The sequence below is a fragment of the Seriola aureovittata genome, chromosome 7 (genome assembly GCF_021018895.1).
Source record: "Seriola aureovittata isolate HTS-2021-v1 ecotype China chromosome 7, ASM2101889v1, whole genome shotgun sequence".
In the NCBI taxonomy this organism is placed as follows: domain Eukaryota; kingdom Metazoa; phylum Chordata; class Actinopteri; order Carangiformes; family Carangidae; genus Seriola; species Seriola aureovittata.
This window is the reverse complement of record NC_079370.1, coordinates 12,300,553-12,328,383: the sequence shown is the minus strand read 5'-3', so window position 1 is coordinate 12,328,383 and position 27,831 is coordinate 12,300,553. Positions and strand designations below refer to the sequence as shown.

At 40.6% G+C, this 27,831-nt stretch overlaps 1 protein-coding gene across 9 annotated transcripts; it reads left to right on the top strand.

The window, feature by feature from the left end:
- Positions 1–168: 168 nt before the first annotated feature.
- LOC130172045 (threonine--tRNA ligase 1, cytoplasmic-like) lies at positions 169–27,831 on the top strand. 9 transcript variants are annotated; one of them, XM_056380456.1, is made up of 18 exons: positions 12,438–12,628; positions 18,776–18,951; positions 19,043–19,157; positions 19,416–19,537; positions 20,020–20,128; positions 20,953–21,017; positions 21,140–21,218; positions 21,814–21,960; positions 22,082–22,180; positions 23,649–23,818; positions 23,909–24,071; positions 24,654–24,791; positions 25,382–25,459; positions 26,158–26,258; positions 26,842–26,943; positions 27,057–27,129; positions 27,279–27,393; positions 27,563–27,831. In XM_056380456.1, exons 1-18 carry the CDS (start codon positions 12,575–12,577, stop codon positions 27,703–27,705), a joined length of 2,049 nt encoding a protein of 682 aa, XP_056236431.1. In that variant the 5' UTR covers positions 12,438–12,574; the 3' UTR covers positions 27,706–27,831. The 9 variants fall into 9 exon arrangements, 7 of the variants coding, with proteins under 7 accessions (XP_056236426.1, XP_056236427.1, XP_056236425.1 ...); XM_056380455.1 differs by having other exon boundaries at positions 18,770–18,951; XM_056380454.1 differs by lacking the exon at positions 12,438–12,628 and adding an exon at positions 17,221–17,415.

Sequence of the window (27,831 nt, the reverse complement as noted above, 5' to 3'; positions counted from 1 at the left end):
TTCTAACGTCAGACATTAACTCAAACGCTATTTTATCCCGTATTGTTTTGGACTGTAGCTTGTTTTTGTTAGTACAGTTGTGTGTTAATGGCAAAGTCAAACATGGGGGCGTGTTTTCTCATTACATTAGCTCCTTCATCCTCGTCCGCAGCGAGCGATCAACAGACAGAGCTGGAAAGATGGCGGCTGGTTCTGGGGCTGCAAGCGGCCACGGAGCCCGCAGCTCTACCGCTGCTCTGGAAGCGTCTTTGGACCGGCGGTTTCAGGGAGTTTCCAACACTATGGAGTCAATACAGGGACTTTCGACCTGGTGCATTGAAAACAAGAAGCACCACGGCCTCATCGTTCGTTATTGGATGAAGTGGCTCAAGAAATGTGAGTAGCTAGCTTGCCGCTGAAGCTAACCCGCTAGCTAGCACACTTTAGCTAATTCAAACCCATGATCACCTGATCAGCTTGCAAAACTCTGCTGTAGCTTCTAGTAGTAGGTTTTGGTCAGGTGCAGGGCGAATCAGTGCACTAGAAAACGATGTTGATTCATTCCCAACGGGAATTTTAATCTGAAATCGACTGCATCTTTTTAAGGCAACATTGACGTTGTTATCACTGCTTACAATTAGCCGCTAATATTAGCTAAGCTAACGCCTCCCTGCTAGCACTGTTTACCGTTGGGCCTCCCGGGGTTCACGCTCTGGAAAGACATGATTCTGCTTTTTCACGAAGAATTACCATGCACTGCTTATCTCAAATTATGAACTCATGAGATAAAGGTGGTTACAACGTGTTCTGTTACATCTAGTTACATGTCAGCTTTAATCGGTGCTTTGCAGTTTGATCCGTGTGCAAGTTCTGTTTTGGTCTGACATGCAGGATTCATTTTTTGATGAATTGGCTACTTTTATAAAAGCCAAGAAGAAGGGAAAATCTACCCAAAGCAGAATTTAAGAGCCAATGCTACGTTTAAAAACAAAATAAAACAAAAAACAGGATGACTATGGAGAACACCACGAGTTACAACTGAGCTACCGTTTAATGTCACATTGTAATTTGCTGATGCACCTTACAGCAGCCATGGAAATATAACACTTTTTAAAAGTACATTTACTAAAGTATTTTATTTAATTTCAGTTTTGATATACTTATACTTCATTTGCATTTGATTAACATTTTATACTATAACTCAACTATAGTTCAGAGGCAAGTATTGTACTTTTTACTCCCCTACATTTATTTTATTTTGGTTAACTGCAGATTCAAATGAATATAAATATAATATAAAACATGTTCATCAAATGCATCATAATGCATTACTTATGAACCCCATCTTTAGCAGTAGCAACACTGAAGTGACGTACACAGTAATTACAAACTACTACTACTTTTACAGAAGTTAAATTTTGCTAGCAGGATTTCAATATGAGTATTTCTACATTGTGGTGTTGCTACATTTATGTAAACAAAAGATCGGAGTACTTTGACCACTGGTAAGAATGGAAGCAGTTTAACTTCATAAGTTAATGTAATCTTACTGCCACTGTGGTAGCTTGGTGTAAAAGGTATTCAAGCAATTTAAACTTGATAGGTGATTTAGGTTGGTTATATCAAACTTAAAACAAAGAAAACATTTTGGATATATATCCATTATTGGTAAAGTAGGACTACAGAGTCACGCCTAATAGTCTTTGCAGACTAGTGTCACTGAAGTCTGATAAGTGTTTGACCTCATTTCTATATCATGGGGTCTTCTGCATTCTTTCACTAATCTGTTCAGAGTCATCTTTATTATGTTGCTGAATGTTGGAATTCCCATTTATGCAGTTGAGATCTGCTAACACAGTATAATTTTATACTACCAGTTGTGGTTGATGCCTGCTTTTAAAAGCATTCTAGTATCAGTCAAGTGTTTTTGTTACTGCTGATATTGCCAAATCTAGTGCCATTTGCATAAAATTCTAAGTGAAACGGTACTTTAAAGCAGCGCCTATTTACTGTATTGCAGCTGTGTCTGAAAAACTTTTGCATTTGAACCAAGAAATTATGTAGACATTACAAATAGGGCTGCAACTAACAATTGTTTTTTTTTTTTTATTAACATGCCAATTGTTGTTTTGATTATTTGTTTAGGTCTATATAATGACAGAATATAGTAAACAAAAAATGCCCATTGAAGTTTCACAGAATCTAAGGTTATGTCTTTGGATGGCTTGTTTGGTCCAACAAACTGTCCAGAACCCAAAGATATTCAGTTTACAATTGTATGCATCAAATCACCACATTTGAGAAGTTGGAACCAGAGAAAGTTTGTCTTTGCCATTTTTCCTTAAAATAATTGCTAAAACAATAATTTGATTAGTAAAGTAGCTGCAGATTAATTACTGCAGACTAATCGATTAATATACTGATCGTCGCAGCTCTAATTAAAACACAGCACTTTGGAAGTGACTCTCAGCTACTGCCAATTTTTTGACGTTTTGTGAGTCCTGCATGCAGCACTTAAAATACTGCAATTAGCAATCAGAGGTGTCCTGCAGCTTCATTATTTAAATGAGCAAGTCCGTGGGCTTTTTCCGTCATTGTTTTCACTGGTTTGACAAACATCTCAAAAGAACAAAAGCTCTGGGAAAAGCTAGCATCTGGATAGTGTATTAAGAATGTACCTGTTAAAGTGTTGTCTCAAAGCTCAAGAATGAACTTCAATGCTTGCTTGTTTTTAATATTTGACAAAAGTCAAACTTAAAATTACTGCAGGGTTTGAGTTTATGTGCAGTATGTTGTAGTAATGTGATGACTGATCTTCCTTACTAGTGTGAGTTGGTTTGACCAATTGTATACAGTATTCCTGTTGTTGGTATTTTGTACTACTGTAGATATCCCGTACAGGATGCATCTAGCTGTCTTATAGCATAGCGTTACAGAAATGTGCATGGTGTCTTAGGATTTCTAAAAATTTGTAGAAGAGTTATTGTTTTTAGCTGATTGTTTTTTAAAACCAGGAGTGATGAATAGTTGAGTAGATTTACACCAATTTCATCTGGTTCTTAGCTGAATGTTGGCAGAATAGAGAAAGCAATAGAGGTTCCCACTGATATATTTTGTTCTTTGGCCACTGATATTGATTAATAGAGGATGGAATATAATGGGCGTTGCTAATGACTTTTTATGTTGTTAATAAGCAGAGAGTGAAGCTGGAAGCATTCACAAACCAGTTGTAAAATTTTGTCTGCCAGTTGATGATATTGAACATATGCTTTTTAAAATCATCTATATATTTTTGTGGAAGATAAAGAGATATTCGCTGTGTATGCCATGAATTAATGGACAGTCATAAAAAAAAGTATTTTTCTAATAACCCATCATTGTGGTGGTAGATAGAAAAGTTTAGCTCCCATCTTTGTTTGAAAAGAATCGCCAGCTGTCAAACTTTGTTTAGTTTGTATGAGGATTGAGGGCCTGTAATTGTGCTTAATACCAACTCTGATATGTGTTGTCAAACTTTATGGAGGGGGTTTAACAGATTATTGGACTGCATTTGCTTTCATTATGTATGGAAGCCAACACAATGTGTGTATATTTAAAAATATCACAACATCCTATAAGAAAAAGTACATGAAAACTACATTAAGATAATTATGCTAGGAACAGTCAATATTTCTGCATGGAAGTGTTGATTAAAAGTTAAATGTGTAACTTATAAGTGTTAAAAGACATCACTACAAATGGTGAAAGCCAAAGAAGTTACAGACATTTTGAAATCTTCACTACAGAGAAATCTTTGTTTCTTAAATGCGCAATTTCAAGTACAGTGTCTTGCTTGCAGGAACAACACCATCAAACGCATATTGACAAGACCTTTTCTAGGCCTCAGCCCTAAAATTATTAGATTTGAATTATCCATTAGGGAGTTCCCAGTCGAATCGTCATCGTCGCTCAAATCATTATTTGGCTATTTTTTAAAAATACCCCGCTGCATCCGTGCCAACAGAGGAATGCACGGTAAAAGTTTATGCTGACAACCCACAATGAACTGCTGTGCACTGGCTGAGCCACTGTTGTCTGATGGAGAGCAGTGCCAAGAGGCAATCTACCGATCATCATTTATTGCTGGTTCTAGACTATGAAATGTTTGTTCTTGTGTCAGAAAATGACCTATATATGTCTCAAAGGGTATAAAGCTGATGCATTTTGTCTAAGGACTATCTGTGTCAGCCAGTTTCCGAAGCACATTTTTCTGTTCCCCTATCTTGCAGGTAAACATTAGTTTGCATTTATTTTAGCATGTTATTTCATCTTCTATTTTATTTCAATGCAGTTGAGGAAAGAAAAGCTTGTCATGTGGGGAGGAGTGCCTGAAATGATCTAAATACCTGGCAGTATGCCCTCATGCCTCAGAGCCAACATGCCATTTTTGGGATATTTGTAGCATTAGTTGTGTTTGTGCACCAGTCTTAGCTGTCGTATCAGTAGTAGTGTTTGGTAAATGTGCTTGTTTGATACTTTGAAGTACTACAATGTTAAAATAATGGAATAATAAGCAAATTACCATTGAAGCTAAGTGATGTTACTACTGTGGAGATTTTTTACTTTTACAGAGGAAAAAAATTCAGAACCTACCCTTCAAGGTACAGCATAGTTTCATGTGTGTCGTACAGGAGGACTTCAGTGTTGTGTTTTAGAGCATTTCTAACAGAACTGACACACATACAAGTTTACAGTTAAATTACTATTCAAATGAATGCCGGTTATCAGATAATCCATGTAATGTCTTTGTGGTTGTGACTGATCCTAATAAAATCAGGTGCATACATCATAAGGGAACAAAAAATATTCTAGTAATAGTAAGATATAGTAATAGAAGATATTATTTTGAATTTGAGAAGAAGTTCATAATTTGTTAATTTTATTGCTGCATGCCCTATATTAGAAATTTTACTTGACTCTTATTATTTCAACTCAAGGTTTTCAGTTGACTGAATATTATTTGTTTTTTTTTAGACTGCTGAAGGGAAACATAGATCAAACATAATCTAACAGTCTGTTATGCAGGTTTAATTTAGATTTGTAAAGTCTGTCCAAAGGCAGTACTTTTGCCATGACATTTGACATTTGTACAATACAAATCACAGAGACTGATTTTTTGACTTTTTCCCAATTGTATTGTACCAGGGGGGAAATGAGCAACAAGCCGATAGTTTTGTAATGTTTTAAGAGCACACCGATACAAATGAGATGTCATATTTGACATATTCAGTTATAATTTGCTGCTGTAGACTTTGTGGATATTTGAAACTTCTCTGTTGACTGTGTTTCTTGTGTGGCTCTTTGCTGTTCAAGCAACTTTTATCGAAGTGTTTGAGATGAGGATGCAGGTATGTTCTTTTGGTTTCAGACACATCTCAATGGAGATTGTAATTGCTCCTGTGTTTTGGTGGTCATAACTGTTGTGTGTTTGTCTATGTATTCTCATTTGTTGCACAATGCCATGTAGATACACCTTCCACATTATTCTCATTTCAGCTATTATTGTAAATCAATTTGATAAAAAAAATTTTTTTTAAATGCTTTAATGTCAACCAGGTTTCTTGTGAACCCTCATTATTGTGTGTTTAAAGCAATGGTATAGGTTGTGTTTACTTTAACATCCTGATACATTTTGGGGTTGTTAACATTATTACTGATATTTAGGAGTAAAAGAACTAATACATTTTACAGTAAGAATCTCTCAATGAATCTGATTTCTCTCTCTTTTTTTTTTTTTTAAAGCTCTTCTAATGCTAATATGACATACCTTATCTGTGACAAGCCCATGTTGTGTGACTCCAGGTTGTAATTCCAATTGTTTGAATATTTGCCTCACTTGTAGCACTTTGTCTCCGCCTTTTTTGTTTACTATTCGATCTAGTAAATCAAAGTGATTTACTAATGGTGCAGATATATTAGACCAACCAGGGTGGTCGCATCTGAAATTTGACAAAATGTGACATAGTAGAGAAATTTAAAGGCATAATTTTCCTCTTGAAAGGCAGAGAATATTAGCTAAAGTTTGTGTTAACTGGCTGTAATTTAATCCTGCCTGGTAAAAATCAGGCTACTAAATCTATTTTAAGAAGCAGTAGAAATGTTTGTGTCCTTGCCAATATTTTATTTCTTTTGGAAATGAATGAATGGATGATGGTTTAATACTAAAGTTAGGTGATCATAGAGACATATTTCCAGACCTATGACTGAACTAAAGCAGTAAAGCAGGCACAGTCTTCAGCCTCCTGTTTAATCATAGCTGTTTCTAGGTTTAGGTAATCTGAATGCCATAAAGGCTTTTGGATGAAACCCAATTCACACAAAGGCAAAGACCGTTATTACAGGCTGATTTTGACTTCACTGGATAAACACAACATAATACAGAATGTATAACTTATGGCAATTATACACAAACCATTTGATGATTTCATGATTACTTGGCAAGTTTGTAAAGTGGCATTTCACAGCTGATCACATGATGGTGCAAAATCTTTTGAAAATGTCCTCTTGTGAGTCTTGTAAAAATGCATGTTGGAGTGAGTATAGACCCCAGTTGTCAGAATATGTTGTGGTATTAATTTCAAATTTTTAAAAAGCAATATCTAAGCAGATTTAAAAAAAAAAAAAAATTCTTTTTTTAAGAATTGAGACTAAGATGAAAAATGAATTTGTCAGTGCTGTCTAATGGGTGAACTATGTTATAAACTTTGTTTGTACTGAAATTTCTTGTTCCTTATAACATTTTACACTGATTCAATATGTCTGTGATAAGTCACTGTCGACCAATATCCATTTGTCAGTCTGCCTCTAGCCTTGAACCATGTTTTACATTTTGTGCCCTTTGGAGTAATGTATACCCTTTATGTACTAATTTTTGCACTTACTTAATAACGGATAGTTCAGAGGTAGACAGTTGTGTGTATGTGTCTTAACCGCTCCAGTATCAGGACACCACAGTACACCCTTACACCCTTAATCTTATGCTGTGTTCTTTGTCTCCTTTTCTTCAGCTGACAATAATCATCGCTTGAATCTCTTTTACCTTGCCAATGATGTGATTCAAAACTGCAAAAGAAAGAATGCCATTGTCTTTCGTTCAGCCTTCGCAGAGGTCCTTCCTAATGCTATCCTGCTCATCAAGTGGGTACTCAGTGTTGGTGTTCACCTGTAGTACTGGGGTAGTAGTAGATGTGTTTCTTGTTTCAATATATATGGCTATTACTGGTTTTAAAAAAGAAATGCGTCATCTTGTGTTGTCATTTTTCAATGTCAGAGATGGAAAGGTACGTAAGTCAGTGGAGAGGATCTTTTCTATTTGGGAGGAGAGGAGTGTTTATCCTGAGGAGGTCATCGCCCAGTTCAAAGCCAGCTTCAACAAAAAGGAAAAGGAGCGAGAGAAGCACAAGGAAAAAGAAAAGGAGAAAGAAAAGGAGACTCCACCTGCAATTGGTCAGTGTGTAACTAGTCGTGTTAATCAAATCTAAAAGTGCAATAAGTTTCAGCCAATTAATAATAGATTACAAATTATTTTCAGATTCAGTAGTAAGTGTATGTGTTAAGTTTATATTTGACTTTTATTCTCTAGCCCCAACGAACACCAAAGCTGCCCTTAAGTCCAAGATCGTAGCGGAGTTCACAGTAAGTCGTTTGTGTTGTGTTAGCTTTGTCTTGCAAGACTTATGATGTAAACATGTCTGAGACAGTGCCGTCAGTGATTTACATTTTGATTTGTACTCTGTTTCTTTTCTAGCCTCACTCCCTCATTGAACAGTTGTCGAAGTATAAGAGAGCAGTTGCAGAAGAAGAGTTCAGAGAGAAGCAGCTGGCAGCTCTCAGAGTGGATGTCTGCAGCACAGAGGCCCTCAAGAGACTTAAAGGTCAGATGTCACAGCTTATTCCTGCATCATCACACCTTTATTACCCTGTGCACTTTATGTCTTAAACCCCAAACATACTCGACTCTTTATCTGTACCCTCTTCATGGAGGGTAGATGTAGGTTCATGGAGATGTAAATGCAGGTACATTAGAGAGGTCCATGTAATATTTCTGTAAATTTTTAAGTAGAAAGTTGTTCAAATGAAAATGGTTCACAGTAATGTCTGGGATTATCCTGAATAAGATGGGTTTCTTTAACTGGTACTGTTGATTCAGTATATAAGTTCTGTTGTAAACCATGGGAACACTGAGTTGTCCTTAAATATCACGTGAATGTTTTGGGTTTTACTCGACAGATAAATTCACATTTAGGTCCAGTAATATACAAAAAATATCGATTATCCATAAGAAGTGGACATTACTGCTTTATTTTACATAGTTGTGAAGTTACAGAAGTTAAAGGGAACTATATTATGAATAGAATCATTTTTAGAAGACGTAAGACAATTTTCTTCTTTGTACAGAAGAAACCTTGTATTTGACTTTTTTGCTTGTTTGTCAATTGTCTCATCCTCCAGACAAGGCAGGAGGCAACAAGTTTGCTAAGGACTTTGAGGATGGCAGTTTGAAGCTGCAGGAGTTTGTCAGCTTCCTGGAGAAAGAGTTGAAAACAGGGCCTCCTCTGCTGGAAGCTTTGGGAAACGCAGACATTTTCTACGAGATGCAGTACAAGGAGGTTAAGATTGTGGCCAATGTGAGTGTTGGATCCAATTATTGCATCGTCACTTTCCCTGGTAGTGCTTACAGGGCGCATTGTGAAAATCTAAAGACATAAAGATCTATAGAATTTGTTTTTGAGGAGAGGAATTGAAAATTGTTTAGTAGACAGTTATTTGGTACTTGAAAACTTGAAATGTCATTGTTTCTCTCTTTCAAAAGAAAACTCATAAACAGAATGATGACCCTAGACATTTATTGTAACAATACCTTTCCTTTTAAGGATGACTGTGAATTTATCCTAGAAAACAAATAAACGTTACAATAGATACAAGTTAATTTGAACACCTTTTATTTAACTCTGTGTCCCCTACTTTCTTTCTGCCCAGGCATACAATGCCTTTGCCAGCCGTGTGGCCAGTCTTAAAAGGAAATTGGATTCCCTCAAGTCGACTCTTCCTGGACCTGAGGACTCCCCCATTCCCTCGCCCTCCGAAGATGCCCCCTCCCCGACTGGCTCTGATTCACCCTTCCTGGGACTGGGAGCTAGCAGAGCCCAGGTGGATCCAGAGCTGGATGGCAAGGCCATGGATGATGGAGAAATACCAATTGACAACAGAGACATGGAAGACATGGATATGTCTGATGAAGAGGCTGACGCAGCAGGGGGTTAGTGGCTACAGAGTGTTGTAGATCTATGGTTGCACCGTGTTGAACATTTTCTTCTTCATATAGATCCATATCAGGCTGCCCAGTTGTAGGGTTGTGATTCAGATTTGAAAATGTATAAGCTCTTTGAATTATTTTCACTAGCAGATGAGAAGAAAGACAAGGCCTCCACTGCTGTTTCCAAGGCTACAAAGTCAGATGCATCGTCAAAGCCTCCAACTACTCCTACGAAAGCTTCCAAGACAAATGCTACCACTGCTGCCACAGCCACTCCAGGAACTCCCACCTCTGCTACTGCTCAAAGTACTCCAACCACCCCGCTAGGAGTCAACCTGGCAAAGGTGGACTTGGGAAAGATCAGCTCCATTCTCAGCTCCCTCACATCGGCCATGAAGAATACAGGTATGTTTAGGGTTGGGAGAAGATGGTGCGCTAATGATCAAGGCCTGTTGGAGTGATGCATTTAAGAATTTCCCTAAGACCGTCAGTCATTTTGAGGCACAATTAAATACATGGTCATGTCTGACAAATACATTCTGAGCCATTGCCAGAGGTATGTCTTATCTTGTTGAAAACTTAAAGTTGTTTTTGTCCTTTCTTTAGCATCAAGGGGTTTGAAATGTTGTGATACATGATGATATATGATATATTGTTAAACTGCGCAAATTATTGTAATTATTTATTAAACAGGCCTCAAATATATTTACATAACCTTTTTAAATAATGTTAAATGTGAGAATTCTGTCCAGACCTACTTTTATAAAAATAAATTTTTCCCTGACCTGAAAAAATCCACACCTGCACTGCATGATGTAACCAGTGCAGAAATTAAGTTGAGAGCTTTGGATCAATTTAATGCGCTTGAGTCATTTCTGAGATTTATGCTATGGCTTTGATCTTCCCATCTCTCTATCCTTACCTGCCTCTCAGCAGCTAGTCCATCACCTCGGCCATCACCTGGGACTCCCACCACCCCCTCTGCCCAATCGACAGCCTCTAAAGCAACCCCTCCAAGCCCTGCCCTGGCCAGCATCCTGTCACGTGTTGACATCACACCTGAAGGCATACTCAATGCCCTGTCTAAAACAAACACACCAGGTAAGACACACAAACATTGCTTGTATTTTTAATTGCAACTGGCATTTATTCAATATTATGTGCAGTGTTTATGATATACAAGGATATTATTTGTCTATTATATTATTATCTCTTTTTCTCTGCCCCCATTTGTTTCTGTCTTTGTGCAGGTTTGTCCTCTCTCCTGCAAAGTGTGACAAACACTGCCTCCGCTCCTCCCACCCGAACCTCCCCAGAATCATCCACAGTGAAAACCCCACTCACCCCAACCACGCCAAAAACAAAACCCAGTCTGGGGAACAACCTCAAACGAGACATGCCCGGGAGAACCAGAGACTGGGAGAAAGAGTTACAGCTGTCCCCTCCTCCCCCACCCCCTCCTCGTTCCTCAGCTCCTTCTGTCTCTCCCCCCAGCCTAGAATCAAAAATCAACAGTTTCTTGCAGGGTAATCCAGGTTTTAGTCTTGCGCTAGGTGATGTAAGTCCTGACGGGGTGGATGGGACCCCAGTGAGAGATGAGGCTGCTGGCACGCCGACCCAGGATGAGATGATGGACACACCTGGGAGTGTGCCAGAATCTCTAGGGTCTTCTGGAGGTCATAACCTCTCACCCACAGCCTACCGCAGTGAACCCTGGGACGCAGTGATCACCCCATCAGGAAGTAACAACGATGGAGACTTTCTGGGGTCCTCATCTTCACGATATGGAGCTGGGAAAAAGAACAGCACAAAATTAAAGGAAGATGAAGCAATGAATGTAAGGAGGCAGGTCTCCTCCTCCCCCAGTAATGACATGAAGGGTAAGAAAGATGGGCATCACAGTCAGTTAAGGATGATGGGCATCAACAGAGCGATGGGAGAGAGGAGACTCTCCGCAAGCTCTCGTAAAGCAAGCACTGGCTCAGATGACGGCGGGCTGAGCGGAAAAAGGGAGGATAAGGGGAGAGGTCAAGAGTCTCCAGGTGGGGATGGGAAGGAGGGTCAGTACCATCGTATTGAGACTCTGGTGTCGCCCTGCACTGAAGGGGCACCCATTCAAACTCTGGGCTACTCGAACCGGCCTCTCACTGGAGAGCGTATCAAGACGGTGGAGAGCATCCGTGTGATTGGCCGAGGCTCTCGGCGAGGGGGAGGTGCTGGCGGCCGGCCAGGCGGAGTGATGTGGTATGAAGAGGAGGAATACATGGAAGCTCAGCCTCCCTCACCCCATACTGTCCCCCCTCCTCTTAACATTGGCCAGGGTGGCACTGAGGACATGACCCCCTCCATGCCTCCTCCTCACCCACAACTCCTCCTCCCTCATCTCCACCCTCCTCCGTCCCACCCTCATTCACATCCCCCTCCCCAAGCTCAGTTCCAAATGCCCTACCACACAGAGAATATCCAGACCCCTCCTCCATCACTACTACACCAGCATCCTCCTCCTACATCTCCTTTCTTCAGTGGTCCTCCACCAATGCCCCGCCCCCCTCCGCCCCCCATACCACAGCGCCCTTCCCCTCCACCTAACCACCCTGTCGTGCCCTCTGCAGTCATGGTGGGAGGAGTGTTAGTCCCTGTTGACCGTCCTCTATCTCTTCCTCCCCCAATTAGACCTGAAGGTGGAGAGCGAGGTGGAGTAGGGCCCAGAGGAAACAAAGTGGCCCCTCCACCCCTCATGACATCGTTGCTAGGCGAGCCCCCTCAGCTGCCCCGTCCTGGCACAGTTAAAGAGGCTTTTGTACCACGTCATGCACCCCCTCTCCACCGCCCAGGTACCCCTGGTGTCCCTCCACCTTTACTGGGCAGAGTGAAGGAGCCTTTAAATCTACCTCTTCCATCCCCCTCTCCCTCTCCCACATCCTCCACAACCTCACCCTCCACGCCTAATTCCCCTGCAGTCGACACTGCACCCACTCGCCTTTCAGCTCAATCCGCTGCCCCTCCCCTCCAGAAAGCCCCCACTAGTCCTCCAGCTCAACCCCGCACCCAAACCTCTAACCCTGTTCCCCTCCTCAACTTGCCCACTTCTCGGCCCCCAATCCTCTCGGTCCCCATCTCACAGAGACCTCTTCTGCGAGGCCGAACCCCCTCTCAGCAGCTAAATCAAGATCCACCCATGGGCGGGTTTCGTGGGGGCAAGCGGCCCGGTCCTCCATTCACAGGTGGTCCATTCCATCATGGGCAGAAGAGACCCTTCCTCCCCCCACGCTACTGAAGTGGTCATCTATGACAAGCTGAATGAGAAGTGCAAGCCACACATCTAGCATCGCAGTGTGTGTGTTAGCCCCACTGGTATGAGCCCAGATATCTTTACTCTGTTAATTAGCTTGAATTAAACTACCTTGAGTCGTGTGTAAATAGCTGATTAAATCTTCATGCTTTCGGTAGGTAGCCAGCCAACCAGTCATCTAACACTGTACAGTATAGCAAAGAGGTTATCAGTTGCATAGTGCATAGTGTTTTGTAACAACCCTCAATCTGTCCCTTTTTCCATTTCTCCATACAAGTAGAAAAAAAGTTTCACTAGGTCTGATTCAAGAGTGACATAACCATAGGAAGGAAACATAGTTCAAGCAGAAATGAAACTATACTTTTATTTAGATTTTGCCTAGCTGTGTGATTGTTCAGTTACTCTACCCAAGAGAGGGAGACCAGGAGAGTGAACCGGAAAGGCATGGCTCTCATGGGATACATGGGAAAAGAGAAAAAAAGCAATAGTTTGATATTTTGGGAAATAAGCATGTTTTGTTTTCTTGCTGAGAGATCATTCTCTGTTTGCTAAATATAAAGCTACAACCAGCAGCCAAATAACATAGCTTAGCATAAAGACTGTAAATGGGGGAAACTAGCTAGCTAGCTACAAGTTGTGGTTTTAGGGGGGATAGTTTTGTGTCTGGGTGCAGTGACTTCATTGAGTCTCTGCTGGTTGCCTGACAAACCTCACAGCAACATCAGGACTCCAGGAAGTCACCGCTCCCAGCCACAGAAGGTGGATTGATGATGTTACCTTCAGTCAGCGCCAGGCTAGCCGTTCGCCCGTTTACAGTCTTTATGCTAAGCTAATTGTCTCCTATCACCAGCTTCATATTTAACAGACAGTTATGTCTTCTAAGAATAACCAAATTTCCCAAAATGTCAAACTATTGCTTTGAAAATATTTAACTGAAGTGATGAAAGTAGGTCCTAAAGTAATCTCTTCTTCCATGAGTGTGTGTGTGTGTGTGTGTGTGTGTGTGTGTGTGTGTGTGTGTGTGTGTGTGTGTGTTGTGTGCTCTAAGAAGGTATATCTCATTTGAAGTGCTGAGATTTGTGTTGCAGCTGAGGTTAACATTTAACATCATATTTCTTGAGTACCTGCTGTAAATAATATTCTTCTCTTGCTCAACCTTTTTCACCTTTCTATCCCTCCCCACTGTATATTTCTAAGCTTGTAAATATAAAAATACTGAGATGATACAGCTTTTTCTCTTCAAGCTCTTGTTTCTGTTAATGAGGACAATGATGGTCACTCACGCACCCCGTCTTTACTGTGAATGAGGCCTTGGATAAGCTTTAGCTCCAGAAGAATTTCTCTGCAGTATCTGTCGCACCTTTCTGTCCTCCTTTTGAAACCACCAAGCAGAAGAGGAGGGTGAAGATAATATGTATTTTTATTTCTAACATAAATGTCTGCCTGTGCGCGCTTCAACTTAGACTTTGGTCATGAAGATACTCAGTAGAGGATGGTGGGTGGGGGGAGGCATATCAGTTTGAACCACACTCTTGCTAGGCTTCAACATGTACTGACTTGAATAAAATCCAGAGTTTCAATTCAACTGGGGGGGGAGGTATTTTATTTGGTCACTATTAATCACTTAAATTGCGCTGTTTTAATTCATTGCGCTGTTCAGCTGTATGTTCAGCCTGTTTTCAGAGAAATTGTTTTCATTTACCTACACAGCTGCTGCCATTTCCATATTACATTAACATTTAATGCCTCTATTTTTTGCGCTGTATTTTTCTACTAGATAGATGTGGCAATTTACCATTTGCAGCAGCAGCACCCACAGATGATATCAGGGGGGTGAAGAGATTTGAGCCAATTATGATTGTTTTTAAAATGGTTTATTTAAATACTCCAGTTGTTTTGGCCCCTTCCTCTGTTTTGTTTCTTTGCTAATTTCATGCTTTCTCCCTCGAGCCCCCTTGTGCTCACATGGCTTCATTCAAAAACACTTCTGCACCTCTCAACACATCTGGGAGTAAAAAAAAAAAAAAGGGTCAGCACAATAGCAGCAGTCCTTCCTCTTGTACAGGAATTGTTGCCATAATGCTGCTCTCTGTCCTACACTGATGTAGTGTATCCACATAGTGAGAGGTGTAGGCTGAGTGTTGGTGTCAAAGCCTCATGTCTCCTGTGTTTGTCTGATCATGGAATGTGTGCTGTCTCCTGTGCTCATTTACAAGTTGACTTGAAAATACAGTTCATCAAGACGCATTGAGATACATTGTAAAAATGTAACAACAAAGAGGATATTTGTCACTGCAGTGTTAGCACATCATCAGAGTTCTGATGTTTTACTGATTGTTATACTAGTCTGTTACCACTCTGTAAACTGTATGTCTGTCATCTCTGCAGTCACACAATCAAACAGCTAATAATCAACCCAAATTAGTTTGGTGTGATCACAGAAAGCTAGAATTGTTAAACAAATTTATGCTCACTAAGCACCTACCAAGTTCAACACTTATAATGTCCCTGTTAATAACCTCTTTGTTTTCCCTTGACCTCAAGACAACTTTGACAAGATGAGTTTGAAAATGACTGAAGAAGTGACAAAGTTGATGGTCTGTGTATATTTGATAAGTTCAATTGCTATTACTGCTGTTCTCATCAATGATGCTATATCACTGGTCTTTGAGTGTCCAATCCTTTCTGGTGTGATGCACACATTCAGCAGCAGTTATTTGACACAGTGAATATATGCATACATATTTATAATTTTTTTTTTTTTTTTTATAGAGAATATCACATTACTATAAGGAAGACTTTTTTGTCAGTGCTTTCATGGAGTGACTTGCATCAATTTTCCTCACATTTAATATATCTCATTTGTTTGTGGTTGCAACACTGACTGTCTTAATTTAACGGGGGGGGGGGTGATTTGCTGTTTTCTATAACTTTTTTTCCTCAACTGACTTTTCTCATTACCTCTTTGAGGAGACTTTTGTCTCTCTTTTTTGTTTCCACCGGACATTTGCACCCTACAATGCACACTGTTGATGGAAAGCCATATTTTAGGAATGTAATCTAAAATTGTTGCAACCCTACTTATGTTTGCTTTACACTTCGGTATTGGCCATCATTACATAGGCCTCATTTGCAGAATTCAGCAGCCATGAACTCCGTCGCAACTTTACAGAATAACACTTCAAGCAATGGCTGTACAGTTATCAATTAAATGATCAACTTTTTACATATTATCATTCAGTTAATGACGTAAGAATGAATTAACTTAATGCAGTCATGTTGCATCAACATCTTCAGCATCAGCTACACTAGACATTCATAGGGAAGTGTTTCATTATGGCGTCTATGCCATTATTCTACAGTGAAGAGTGTAGTGTTGTTAATTGTACAGCCAAACTGTTCTTAATGTTAAATACTTACTCTGCACCTGCACCACAGGCAAACCTATCAGCTCTCCTTTTCAGGCAGTTGTCTGTCAAAAGCCAACACGGCCTCTTAATTTAAAATATGTAGCATTTTTATAACCCAACCTTCTTCATACATGTGTGTGCTTCAGTTTACCATGGACATAGTGAAGTGAGTAGGTTGTCCCACCTTTTAAAAGCCACACAAGGTTTAACAATAATTGGGTCCAACCACAGTTAAATGGTCAAGCTTTGGACAGTTAGAATTGGTGACATGAAAACATATTTAACGCTGGCTGAATGCACAGTATTTATATCATTAGTTGCTTAAATGTATTGTATTTGATATCAGTCGTTATCTCTTTACTATGTAGAGGGACAATACTCTTTCTGAAAGTGTAGTAGCTCCCCCAAGTGGCAGTTCAGTGGTAACTTCAGTTGTTAAGTCTTGTTCTACTGTTACTACTGTACAAATGTTGACTTCTGAGATTGGTGAAAACCAAAACATACTCACGCCCCTGTTCAGAATGAACTGAGTTTTTCTTCTGAACGTTGCAGGGTCGTCGCAGTCAATTTGTACGTTATTGCATGTAAGAAAGTTTATTCAGGGGTCACTGCATTTAGATGTCAATTTTAACATTTCAGAACTTTTTGCATTTTGTGTTTGTTGTAATACTTTCCGCGAGGTTGACTTTAAAATGTGTCAGTTATTTGAACAGTAGCTTCAGTGAAGATGGTTTTCCTAGAGGGTAAAATACTAATTGTATTCAGTTAGATTTTCTCTATTACTGATTTAAAAGATACTAATGCTTCGGGTAGCAAACCAGTAGACTTTAGATGCAGCTGTAACAGCTGTGAGCTCTTCAATCCAAGAGTGCAGCTCCATAATGGAGCTCACAGACCCTGCTGGTCAGTCTTCAGGTCGGTGTGTGAAGTTTATTTGGGTGGGTGCATTTTATCCCACCTCCTGTCCATATGGATGGGTTGTGTGTGGCGCTGCACCTGTCGTAAACTCCTAAAGTGTGCGCTGTTTTGATCAGCACATATTTAATCCAGTCTGAAGCACCTGACCTGACTGCATGGCTGTAGGTGTTAAGATTGGGATATTATTTGCTATCTTAGCTAACAACTGCAGATGTCCCGCTCTTAACGATATGGGCAGTTCCTCTCTGGAAGCGCGCTCTGGTGTCGACTTTTGGGAACGCGCACGCTACTTCACTGCAGCGTCAGAGTGTTGCGCCCATGACGTCAGTGCTGCTGTCCTAATTCGTGCTTCCGGTCTAATGGCCGCTTACAGAGAAGGGGACAGTAATGTGGGATTTTTGGAAATGAACGCGTTTGTTTAGGCAGGTGTGTTTAGGATGGCGGTGACACAGCTGTTCCGGCTGGTTGTCTGTCGGCCGGCAGCTCGTGCGACATTTCGCGCGCACAGGAGGTACAGCAAGGTGCGCAAGCTTGTCTTTACTGCAGTACAGTAACTACAGCTAACGTTATGCTAACAGTGTGTGTATGTGTTTGTGCTGTCAGTGTACAGAGCTGCAGCTGTTGTTGTTTGTCCACTGTGGAGATGTAGCTGTTTTGTGCTGTGACTAATGTTTCTCTAGTTTTCATCTGTCATTTTCAGTTACATTGGACATGGTCTGATACTTGGTTTTTGGACAGTTATATACTTGGGATATCTAAGTACAGATGAAATCCATAATCAATGATTCAGTTGAGAGAAAATATGCAATAATTTTGATGATCAATAGTCGTGTGATTTACTTTTCAAGCAGAAATGGCAAGAATTAACTGGTTCCAGCACCTTAGATGTGAGGACTTGCTGCTTTTCTCTCTTTCATATCATTGCAACTTAAATATCTAATCTAATTTATTGAACAAACCAAGGTATTAGAAGATGTCTTGAGCTCTGGGAAACTCAGATAGACATTCTTCACAAATTTCATCATTTTTCTGGACAAAACAAATAATCCTTCAATCCAGACAGTAACTGGCAGATAAATCAATAATGCAAATAATTGTTATTTTGAGCCCTGATGTACAGTAGGTGTCAGTGTTTGACTTTAGGGACATAAACACATCCATAATTTCCACTTTCTCTTTTTTGGCTTGATGCCTACCAGTTGATAATTTGACATATGTATATCAGTATTAGATACACAAATTAATATTAACTAGGAATGAGTGATTAGAAAATATAGGAAAATCATCAGGGTGATGTAGAGGCATTTAATTTATCTTTGCTTTAGTTTTTTAATTTGTGAGATATAATGTTAATTCAACTTAGGACTGTGGTATCATTTACTATAATTCAGCTGTTACGATGAGGAAAAGACAAAACTGAAGCCATAACACATTGTTTGGTTATAATTTAGTTGAAACTGTCTTATAGAGGTGTTCATTGAAGTTTTGGAGGAATGATTTTTGAGGCTGTTTGAATTATGTTGCATTAAAATGACAGGTGCCTTGAATACTTAGTTCACTCCCTATGTATCAATGAGGGTACTATGTAATGTAAACTAGGGGTGAGGGATCCACTCTGCCAGAACACTAAAATAGTTTAAAACTATGCCATCATGTTACCATTATACAGATTTTAAACTGAGGGAAAGCCAGAATTTACATATGGTTACAGCCAAAATCTCTAAGAAATGGCCTTTTTATTCGAAATATTTATATATCTATCATAGCATGCCTCCCAGTTGCATTGCACATGTGTGTCCTACTTTATATATCACTTCTATCATCCTCTCTTCCTTTTCACCTCTTTTCATGCTTATCTCTGTCTTTCCTGTCCAGCTGCAGGTGTCCCCAGTTTTATCTGAGCGACTCCGAGTCTTTGAATCACTCAGCGAGAAACAAAGCAGTAAGAAGAGAGTTGAAATTTCAGAGAAGCCCCTCAGTATCCAACTGGCCGATGGCCGGACAGTGAAAGGAATAGCTGGTGTGACCACACCTCTCTTAATTGCTCAGAGTGTTCGGTAAATATATAATTCACACAGAAATGTTTTATTTCATTGTGTTTATTTCAACTTTAGTGCCACAACAATTTTATTTCATGTGTTGTTGCAGGGCGAAGGGAGTGTTGGTGAGTAAGGTGAACGGGGAGCTGTGGGAGCTTGGACAACCTCTAGAGGCAGACTGTGAACTACAACTTCTTGGGTTTGACACAGTAGAGGGAAAACAGGTAATTACACATTTTCCCTTAAATCTCTCTTGAGATCCTTCTAGATGTCTGAAACGTAGCATTTTTTTTTAAGGTGGAATTTAATATTCTAAGGGATTACATCCTCTTTCTTTTCCTAATCATTTTTTATTGACCTCAGTGGAAATGTCCCGGCAAAGATGGGTGGGGTAAACTTAAAATATAACATCAGTGAAAGACAATCATGCCACTAAGAGATTTAATCTACTAACCTGCTCTCTACCACCTGCCCTCTTTTAGGCAGCGTGGAGGACAGGAGCGTGTGTCCTTCGCGGGGTGTTAGAGAGGGCCTTTGGTGCAGAGGTGTGCAGAGAAGGAACATCAGAGCTCAGGTTTTACTGTGACCATCTGCTAGATAACAGGTAAGATATTCATGTAATCATGTCTGATAAAGGATCACAAGTGGGATCTGTGTTGGATGCAGGGACATGTTGTTCTTTAGGCGCAACTGTGTGGTCTGTGAAATCTGTCACAATATCATCTGTCCTTGTGTGGACTATTTGCACTTGTAGAATACATTAAGAATAACTTGCCTACACAAAAATTTATTATTCTTTAAATGATATTTGGCAGTGGTTTTTAGGCTTCTCTGTCTTGAAGAGGCTCCATCATGGCCTTGTGTTTTTCTTTTTTTGCCTCTTTACACTTTACACTCTTTACCCCTTTTCCCCTACAGGGATTATTAATGTTCATCTCACACAATATTTACAGAGCCCTAGATTTCTATTCCTTCCCGATAATCATGTCGAAGCTTGTGATTCATTCTTCATACCCTTAGATGTGTCTTACTGCTGCAGATTTTTCTGTTTTCAATGTTTTACCTGAGTCGTGTCTCTACCCACAGTGCCTTGTCTCTAAATGATGTAGAGGACAGGTGTAAGGAGGCTGCAGCCCTCAGTCTTCCTCTGTCCAGACTGGAGCTGAATACAGACGAGGTACAAGAGCTCTTTCAGGTCAGTAACACCAGTGTCTCTGCTGTACCAATACACCAGTTTCACACAGGATATTTTTGTGTTAACATAGCAAGAATAGCACAGTAATTAATCACACTTTTGCTCACAACTGCTCTATAAAACGCCGTCACCAGGTTCCTGGAACTGGCAAAACTGAATGGATTGCTGCCAGTCCATGTTATAAACTACACCTGTGCTTTTGCTGCAACATTATGTCAAATGTCTGCCTTGAAAAAGATGAATTCTAATAATACATATATGTATAATTAATCAATTAAAAGACATTGAATAGTTGATTGGTTGTGCGGCTTCTCTTGTGTTTATGTCAATAATAGCATATAAATCAGGTAGGGCTTCTACACATGCATACCTGTCTTTCTAAATCACAGTGAAACTATCTCTGTGTTTTTTATGTGTTTTATACTTTATATAAAAATTTCACCTTATTACTTTTTTTCATTTATTGTGTTAAACCTGCTCACACCCAAAAATTACACTAATTTTTATTGGTGTAATTGTGTTGTGACAATAAACTTGATTTTAACGTTTTTTTAATTAACATAATATTTTACAACAATGATTTGCCCTGACTGTACCTATAGTAGCTTGTGTAACTGTTTATACATGTTGCCCTTGATAATGTGAGTAGCAGTGATATTTCTCACTCTGTAGGAGTGGCTCCTGTTTATGGTGTGCTGGTGATGTGTTCTACTGCCCCAGTGTTTACTTACTGAGGTTAGCCCCCCTCCTGTAACCCTGCTGTCCATATTAAACTGTGATAACATATGAATTGTCTGTGTGTTTTGTGGGTGTTCTTGTTATAGAGCAGTAAGTTGAGACTGCAGCTTGTTGAGGAGCAGATGAATGGCCCCACTGTCACAGTATACAGGCATGTATTAATACACACACACACACACACACACACACCCATGCCTCATGTTGACTTAACCTGCCGTCTCCTAAACTCTCACAAAGAGATTAAACCTGTTTTATCCCTTCTTTGTGACTCAGGTGTGGAGACAGCGTAGGGGTCTGCAACGGCCCCCTCCTCCCACACACTGGCCTCCTCAAAGTCTTCAAGATGCTCCAGGTGTGTGTGTCTCTGTTTGCCTCTTTGTGGTTTTACTTCCATTCTCTCCTCTTGTTTTCTTGAATTTTTATTGAACAACTGCTCCTAAAATTAACCGTGTGAATCAGCTCTTTTATCCAGTTTCAGCTTAAGGCTTGAAGGCCAGTACCATTCTGCTTCTGTAATAATAATTTTCATAAAAATAGATAAGAAACAAAACCCACACAATAATCAAAGATGAATCCTGGGTTAATCTTATCTAATCTCTAAATATATATTTTATTTGGACTCATTTGGCACAGCCCATACTGTGTTACACATGCTGGGCAAATGGAATTTTCCTCGTCTTTATTGATCCAGGGAGAGGGAGGGGTTTCCATACTGGGCTTTGACTGGGAAGACTGGAATTTCATGGCAGCCACGCTGGAAATACCAGCAGCAGGATGTTGTCTTTGTCAGAGGCCATTTTCCTGTTCTAGGCTCTTACAAACACACTGCCATCCATCAGATGTGCTGTTACTCTCATCGCTTCACCTTTCCTCTTCTGGCTGATCATCACTCTCTCTTTCCACCTCTTTGTTCACTCATTATTTTCTCTCCCTCTGTAACATCACAGTTGTCGCCCGTGACCCTGGCCAATCAGACAGAGTCGTCCAGTTTGATGCGTCTGTTTGGTGTTGCCTTTCCAGCAGAGAAGGACAAAAATGAGTGGGAGAAAGAGCAGGAGGAGGCAAGGAGGAGGGACCACAGACGCATTGGGACGGTAAGACAAAACCTAAATCTTGTGCATAAATGCATAAATTGAGATCAGATAAAAAAGAGGGGGTGAAAATCCAATGTTGAAAGATGTGTTTTCTGATCATTAATGCCATGTTTTTGTACAGGACCAGGAGCTGTTCTTCTTCAATGATGTCAGTCCAGGCAGTTGCTTCTTCCTGCCTAAAGGAGCCCACATCTACAACACACTCACTGACTTCATTAAGGTGAACATACAGTACTCACTGCCCACTCAGTCACTGACTACATGTGCCGTAAATGGCCGTGAATAATCTGACGTTAGACATTGTTCTACGTAAAAGCACAAGAGTAGTGTTACTCCAAAAAGAGACAAAAATGCAGTTTCAAGCTTTTAGTTTTACTTTCAAACCCTCATCAGGACCAGGGAGCGGTGGTAGTCGTGAACAACAGGTAAATATCAGGTATACCAGTTGATAGCTCAGTTGTAAAAGCTTAAAACTTTAACCATGCCTCTCTTTGTTGGAATAACTCTACTTTGATATTCTCAAAATATCAAATGATTTCTGGGTTTATTGAACTGTTTCATTCACATTCTGATTTACATGCAGCTGATTGTGGCATAATTAATGCGGGAAGCCTCCAGCTCTACACTCCATTACAATGTCAGAGCTTCCCTCCAATTCTCAAATTTTTATTTTGTTTGTTTGGTAGCACTAGGAAAAATATGGAACCTCAAACAGAAATATTTATCTGTTGGCCACATAGATACAAGTTTGTTTCTACTCTACCATTGGTAGAGAGGGCTGCAGATGATGAAGATTTGACAATTTACTGATGTTCCTTAAATGCCTCATATGCAGGCGATTGGTAGACGGCTAGCTGGCAGCTGCAGACAGACAAGACTCTAGTCCACAGTCTACTCCACTACTGCACAGCAGCAGCTCAGTGTGTCTGGCCAAAACTTATTTAGTTTGGAAAGAGTGAAACAAGGCGTTCCAATGTCAGATCCACTGGCTCTGCAGTGAGCTGCCTCTCTGATTTTTGGTGGCTGCACCACACGTCGTGCACCAGCAACCAGCCACCACAGCACAGAGGAGAGGATTAAAAAGAATAAAAACAAGAACAAGGCAACAGAAAGACTAGCAATATGTTCAAAATAAAGAAAATGGCGTTTATTCAAATTAGAAGTGCATATCTATGTTATTACGATTCCCATCCTGCCAACTCCCGTTGACTTTTTTTCCTGTCCCATCGGTCACGTGACAGATGGTGAAATTGACTCCCATCCTGCGGGAATCCCACAGGAATCCAGTGACCCACAGGATTCCCAAAAAATTGTCAGCCTGAGTGTTTCCTTCGTTGGGTTTATAATTCAGCTAGAAGGGCGCGCAGCGAGCGCATCAGTTGGTGCAAATCAGTTCACTACTATTTGCTTAATTTCGCTGACAAAGAAACCAACAAAGAAACAGACAGTGGAGATAACATAACCTCCTTGTTGGAGGTAATAACATCCATGTAAACATAATGAGTCTCTCATACACACGCACATGTATATTAAAATGTACTGTGTTGATTGTGTCCTGAGGATACACATGTTCATATCGGTCGTCAGGATATTGCTCTCGTTAGCCTTCAATTACTACACTGTTGTGACAGTCTGACCCTGTCCCGCGTTCTGTGTCACACACATGCTTCCTTCCTGATGTATTATAGAGTGAATACCAAAGGCGAGGTTTCAACGAGGTCGTCACCCCAACTCTGTACAGCACTGCATTATGGGAGCGCTCTGGCCACTGGGAGCACTACAGTGAGAACATGTTTACTGTGACTTCAGAGGGGTCTCAGACCTACGCTCTCAAACCCATGAACTGCCCTGCACACTGGTGAATACGCACACACACACACACACACACACACACACACACTGTATTGAAGTGTTATTGCAGTGGCTGACTCGCCGTTCTTCTGTATAGTCTCATGTTTGAGCAGCGAGTTCGCTCGTGGAAGGAGCTTCCTCTGCGATGGGCCGACTTCGGGGCACTGCATCGTAATGAGCTCTCCGGAGCGCTGGGAGGTCTCACTCGTGTTCGCAGGTTCTGCCAGGACGATGCTCACATCTTCTGCACACCTGAGCAGGTACACATTACACATACAGACACGCAGACGTTTTTTTGTAACAGATTCACCTTTTTCTTGACGACAGCATACTTGTTAAGGTGCAGCAACTGGGACAGAAAGTGTAAATGGGACACACGTGGAACCATATTACGGTGATCAGATGGGCTGTACAAATAACTTGAGACATTCCAGGAGGCCTTAGCCCTGATGAATGAAGGTCTTTGTGCCGTTCAAACATTACACCTCCATATGTGTATCTATGTGGCCGTAATCCTGATCCCCTACGGAGAGACCTGGAACATTCCCATGATACTGATTGTGCGCCTGCAGCCCCTGTGTTTACATCCTTTTATTTCACAGAGATAACGATCACATGATAATCATTACTATATTAGTGTCTGAAATACTAATTCAATCTATGAAGTGTTCAGGGCTTTTCAGTAAATACATAGGGTGTTTTTTTCCCACCCTGGTTGGAATTTAACACTCTCAACCCCTGTGCTTATTCTCTCCGTTGCATTTAGCCCATTATTTATGTTATGAAGTCTTCTTGTAACGCTTTTCTTCAGTTTTTTTGTTGTTTTTTTTCTTTCTATCCAGCTGGAAGAAGAGATTGTGGCTTGTTTGGACTTTGTGAGGAGTGTGTATCAAGTGTTTGGGTTTTCCTTCCACTGCCAACTGTCTACACGTCCTACACCATGTCTAGGGGAGCCTGAACAGTGGGATAATGCTGAGCAGGTAAACACACACAACATTCAAATGCACTTTATCATCTCGTGGTATGTCGAAAAGCAGACATAGTCCTAGACAAAGCCAGTTGTTTGAATGTGTACATACTGTAAGCTGGACCTAGTTAATCACAGCTACAGGAAAAAAATCTTATTTAAACAAAATGAAATAGTATAATGATATCCACTTATCCAATCATGTGAGTGGTACTTTCCAATAGAGCGCTGCTCTGTGTCGGGCTGCTGGGTAGATATATATCTCTAAATCTCCACGGACGCTTTTTAAATAGGCACAGCAGCAATTTAAGCTGATTCAATTGAGTGTAATTGAACATTATGGTTCCAAGCTCCTACACACACACACACGCACACACACACACACACACATATACACATAGGGACCAACATGACAATCATAATGTACAGTAATGTACTTACATTCTCTACTAGCCTACTTACTGTGTGTGTGTGTGTGTGTGTGTGTGTGTGTGTGTGTGTGTGTGTGTGTGTGTGTGTGTGTGTGTGTGTGTGTGTGTGTGTGTGTGTGTGTGTGTGTGTGTGTGTGTGTGTGTGTGTGTGTGTGTGTGTGTGTGAGAGCAGCAGTTGGAGAGGAGTCTGCAGCACTTTGGTGAACGTTGGGAGTTGAACCCAGGAGACGGGGCCTTCTATGGACCAAAGGTCAGTGGGAAGGGCAACATGTAACGGAGAGGAAACTGAGGAAACTTCCACCCACAAGATTAAATATTGTTTATCACCTGCAGCCAAAACATCTTTTGTCTTCCACTCACTTTATTCACTTTCACTGTTGTTACTTTAAAGCAGTACATAGTTCAACATGTTCTGAACTACACTGAGCTGTCATGTTGAGAGTTAAATGGAAAGATTTACACCTCTGTCATACGTGTCTGTTCATCAATGTACGGCGGTCAGCGGTTAACTTAGCACAGGAAAAAAGCAAGTGTAAAACGATCCGTGCAAAATCTGTGTAACTTGAGAATGACCTTGGTTTTCTTTGAGGCAATTTCATTTTCACGTTAAGTCGTACAAGAGGTCCATAAGCAAGAGGAGGAAGTCAGCGTCAGGCAGATATTACATGATCAAGCTCATGTGGAGTCACGGACAGTGGAGGTGGGTGAAGTCAGGGTGGGGTTAGACACACACGAACATGGTCCATTAAACAAACAAACATTCCTCAAAGGTCTCTAGCTAGGGTGTCTTAGCCACTATCAGCTATTAACAGCTTGTCTTGGCAATTCATTTGAAACCATGTCTGCCCACAAAAATGCAGTTTGCCACCTGCAGTGTCTCAGAGCTCTGACGTTTGTAGTTCTTGGCTGGAAAAGAAAAGCTGATACTAAAACGCTGCTTCTTTGTAGATTGACATCCAGATCAAAGATGCTATTGGCAGACAACACCAGTGTGCCACAATCCAGTTGGACTTTCAGCTGCCAATCAGATTTGATCTTCAGTATGTCGGGTGAGTCATAAATTTCTGCATTTGACTTTTAGTCTTTAAAACATTCCTACATCTGCAGTGTTTTAAACCTGCACTTCAGTACCACATGCTTGTCTGTTTGATAAACCCTCATGCTTGTTATTCAAGTTAAAAAGGCCTAATTTGATCATGAAAGATTGGTCCTTCATTGAATTACCAGTTGAGACAAGCACACTCCCGGTTTCTGCCTTAAATCTCTTCTTGCCTCTTATTTGTCCGTCCTACTTGCTAATATAAAGTGTTTTTGACCAGGATAACTATAGATAAAACCCTCCATCACAATATATGTCATTTTATATCTCAACATCAATATATGTCATGATATACTAAATTTTCTAGAGAAGCAATTGAGAAACCTTAATGCATAAAATAACAGAAAGGAGTGATTTTGTTTAATGCAGAAATAATTTAAACAACCCGCCTCATTGAGTCGCGGCATTGCACACAATGACCTATTCTAAGAGATACCAAAGGATATTTACTACAGTGTGAACAGTAGTCTGATTTATATCGTCATATCATCCAACCCTCACTCTATTGTTGAATCTTTCTGACTTCCTGTCAGGCGAGACGGACAGTTGCACAGGCCAGTGATGATCCACAGAGCAGTGCTGGGATCACTGGAGAGAATGATCGCTATACTGGCCGAAAACTTTGGAGGGAAATGGTGCGAAGACGACACTATTCACATCAAGATGAAGTCAGATGCATTTTTATTATGCTCTTATGATACTGTCGCTGGACCATAACCCATCACCTCTCCGTGCTTACCTCGTCTAGGCCACTGTGGTTGTCTCCAGCGCAGGTCATGGTTATTCCTGTGGGGGGCAACAGTGAGTCATACGCCAAGCAGGTCAGTCTATGATGAAGGTTTCCTTTTGGGTACATCAGCAGACCAAGTGTACTTTCTCTTTTCTGACCTTTTTTTCTGTCATTATTAATTTGCTTGTTAAAGTCAAAAGCACACTACAGAGATAAAAGAAGTGCCTCTCTCCCGTTAAGGTGGTCCAGCAGTTCCGTGAAGCTTTCTTCATGGCTGATTTGAGCGACGATCAGGGAGCTACCTTAAATAAGAAGATTCGCTCTGCTCAACTGGCGCAGTACAACTACATATTTGGTAAAGATGAATAACTAAAGATGAAAACTAAGGCTACATAATACACTAAAGCCTTTCACTGTTGTTTTTTAATTTACTACACAATCTCAAACTCCTCAGTCATCGCTTTTAACATTACCATACTTGATTATGACTATCAGGCATTTTGTTTGCGTGTTTTTCTACCCAGTGGTGGGGGATAAGGAGAGTGAAAGTGGAACAGTGAATGTGAGGAGCAGACGGGGTAAACAGCTGGGCAGGAGGCCGATAGAGGAGGTGCTGACATCCCTCACACAGCTACGAGACACCAGGAGCAACCAAGATGAGTTTTGAGGAAAGGGTCCAGGAAATAATGAGTCACTTGTGTAATTAATGTTTGTTTTACATGTTCAAGCTGTTATACTTCAGCTTCGTCTGAAGAAGTGGCTGCTAAAATTTATAATAAAAGCATATAACTCA

Bases quoted from the DNA above. Each gene is read 5' to 3' on its own strand.
- LOC130172045 (XM_056380450.1), top strand. From the start codon at position 180: ATGGCGGCTGGTTCTGGGGCTGCAAGCGGCCACGGAGCCCGCAGCTCT. The intron at 376-7,025 runs GTGAGTAGCTAG...CCTTTTCTTCAG, and splicing joins GATGAAGTGGCTCAAGAAAT to CTGACAATAATCATCGCTTG. The intron at 9,680-10,207 runs GTATGTTTAGGG...CCTGCCTCTCAG, and splicing joins ATCGGCCATGAAGAATACAG to CAGCTAGTCCATCACCTCGG.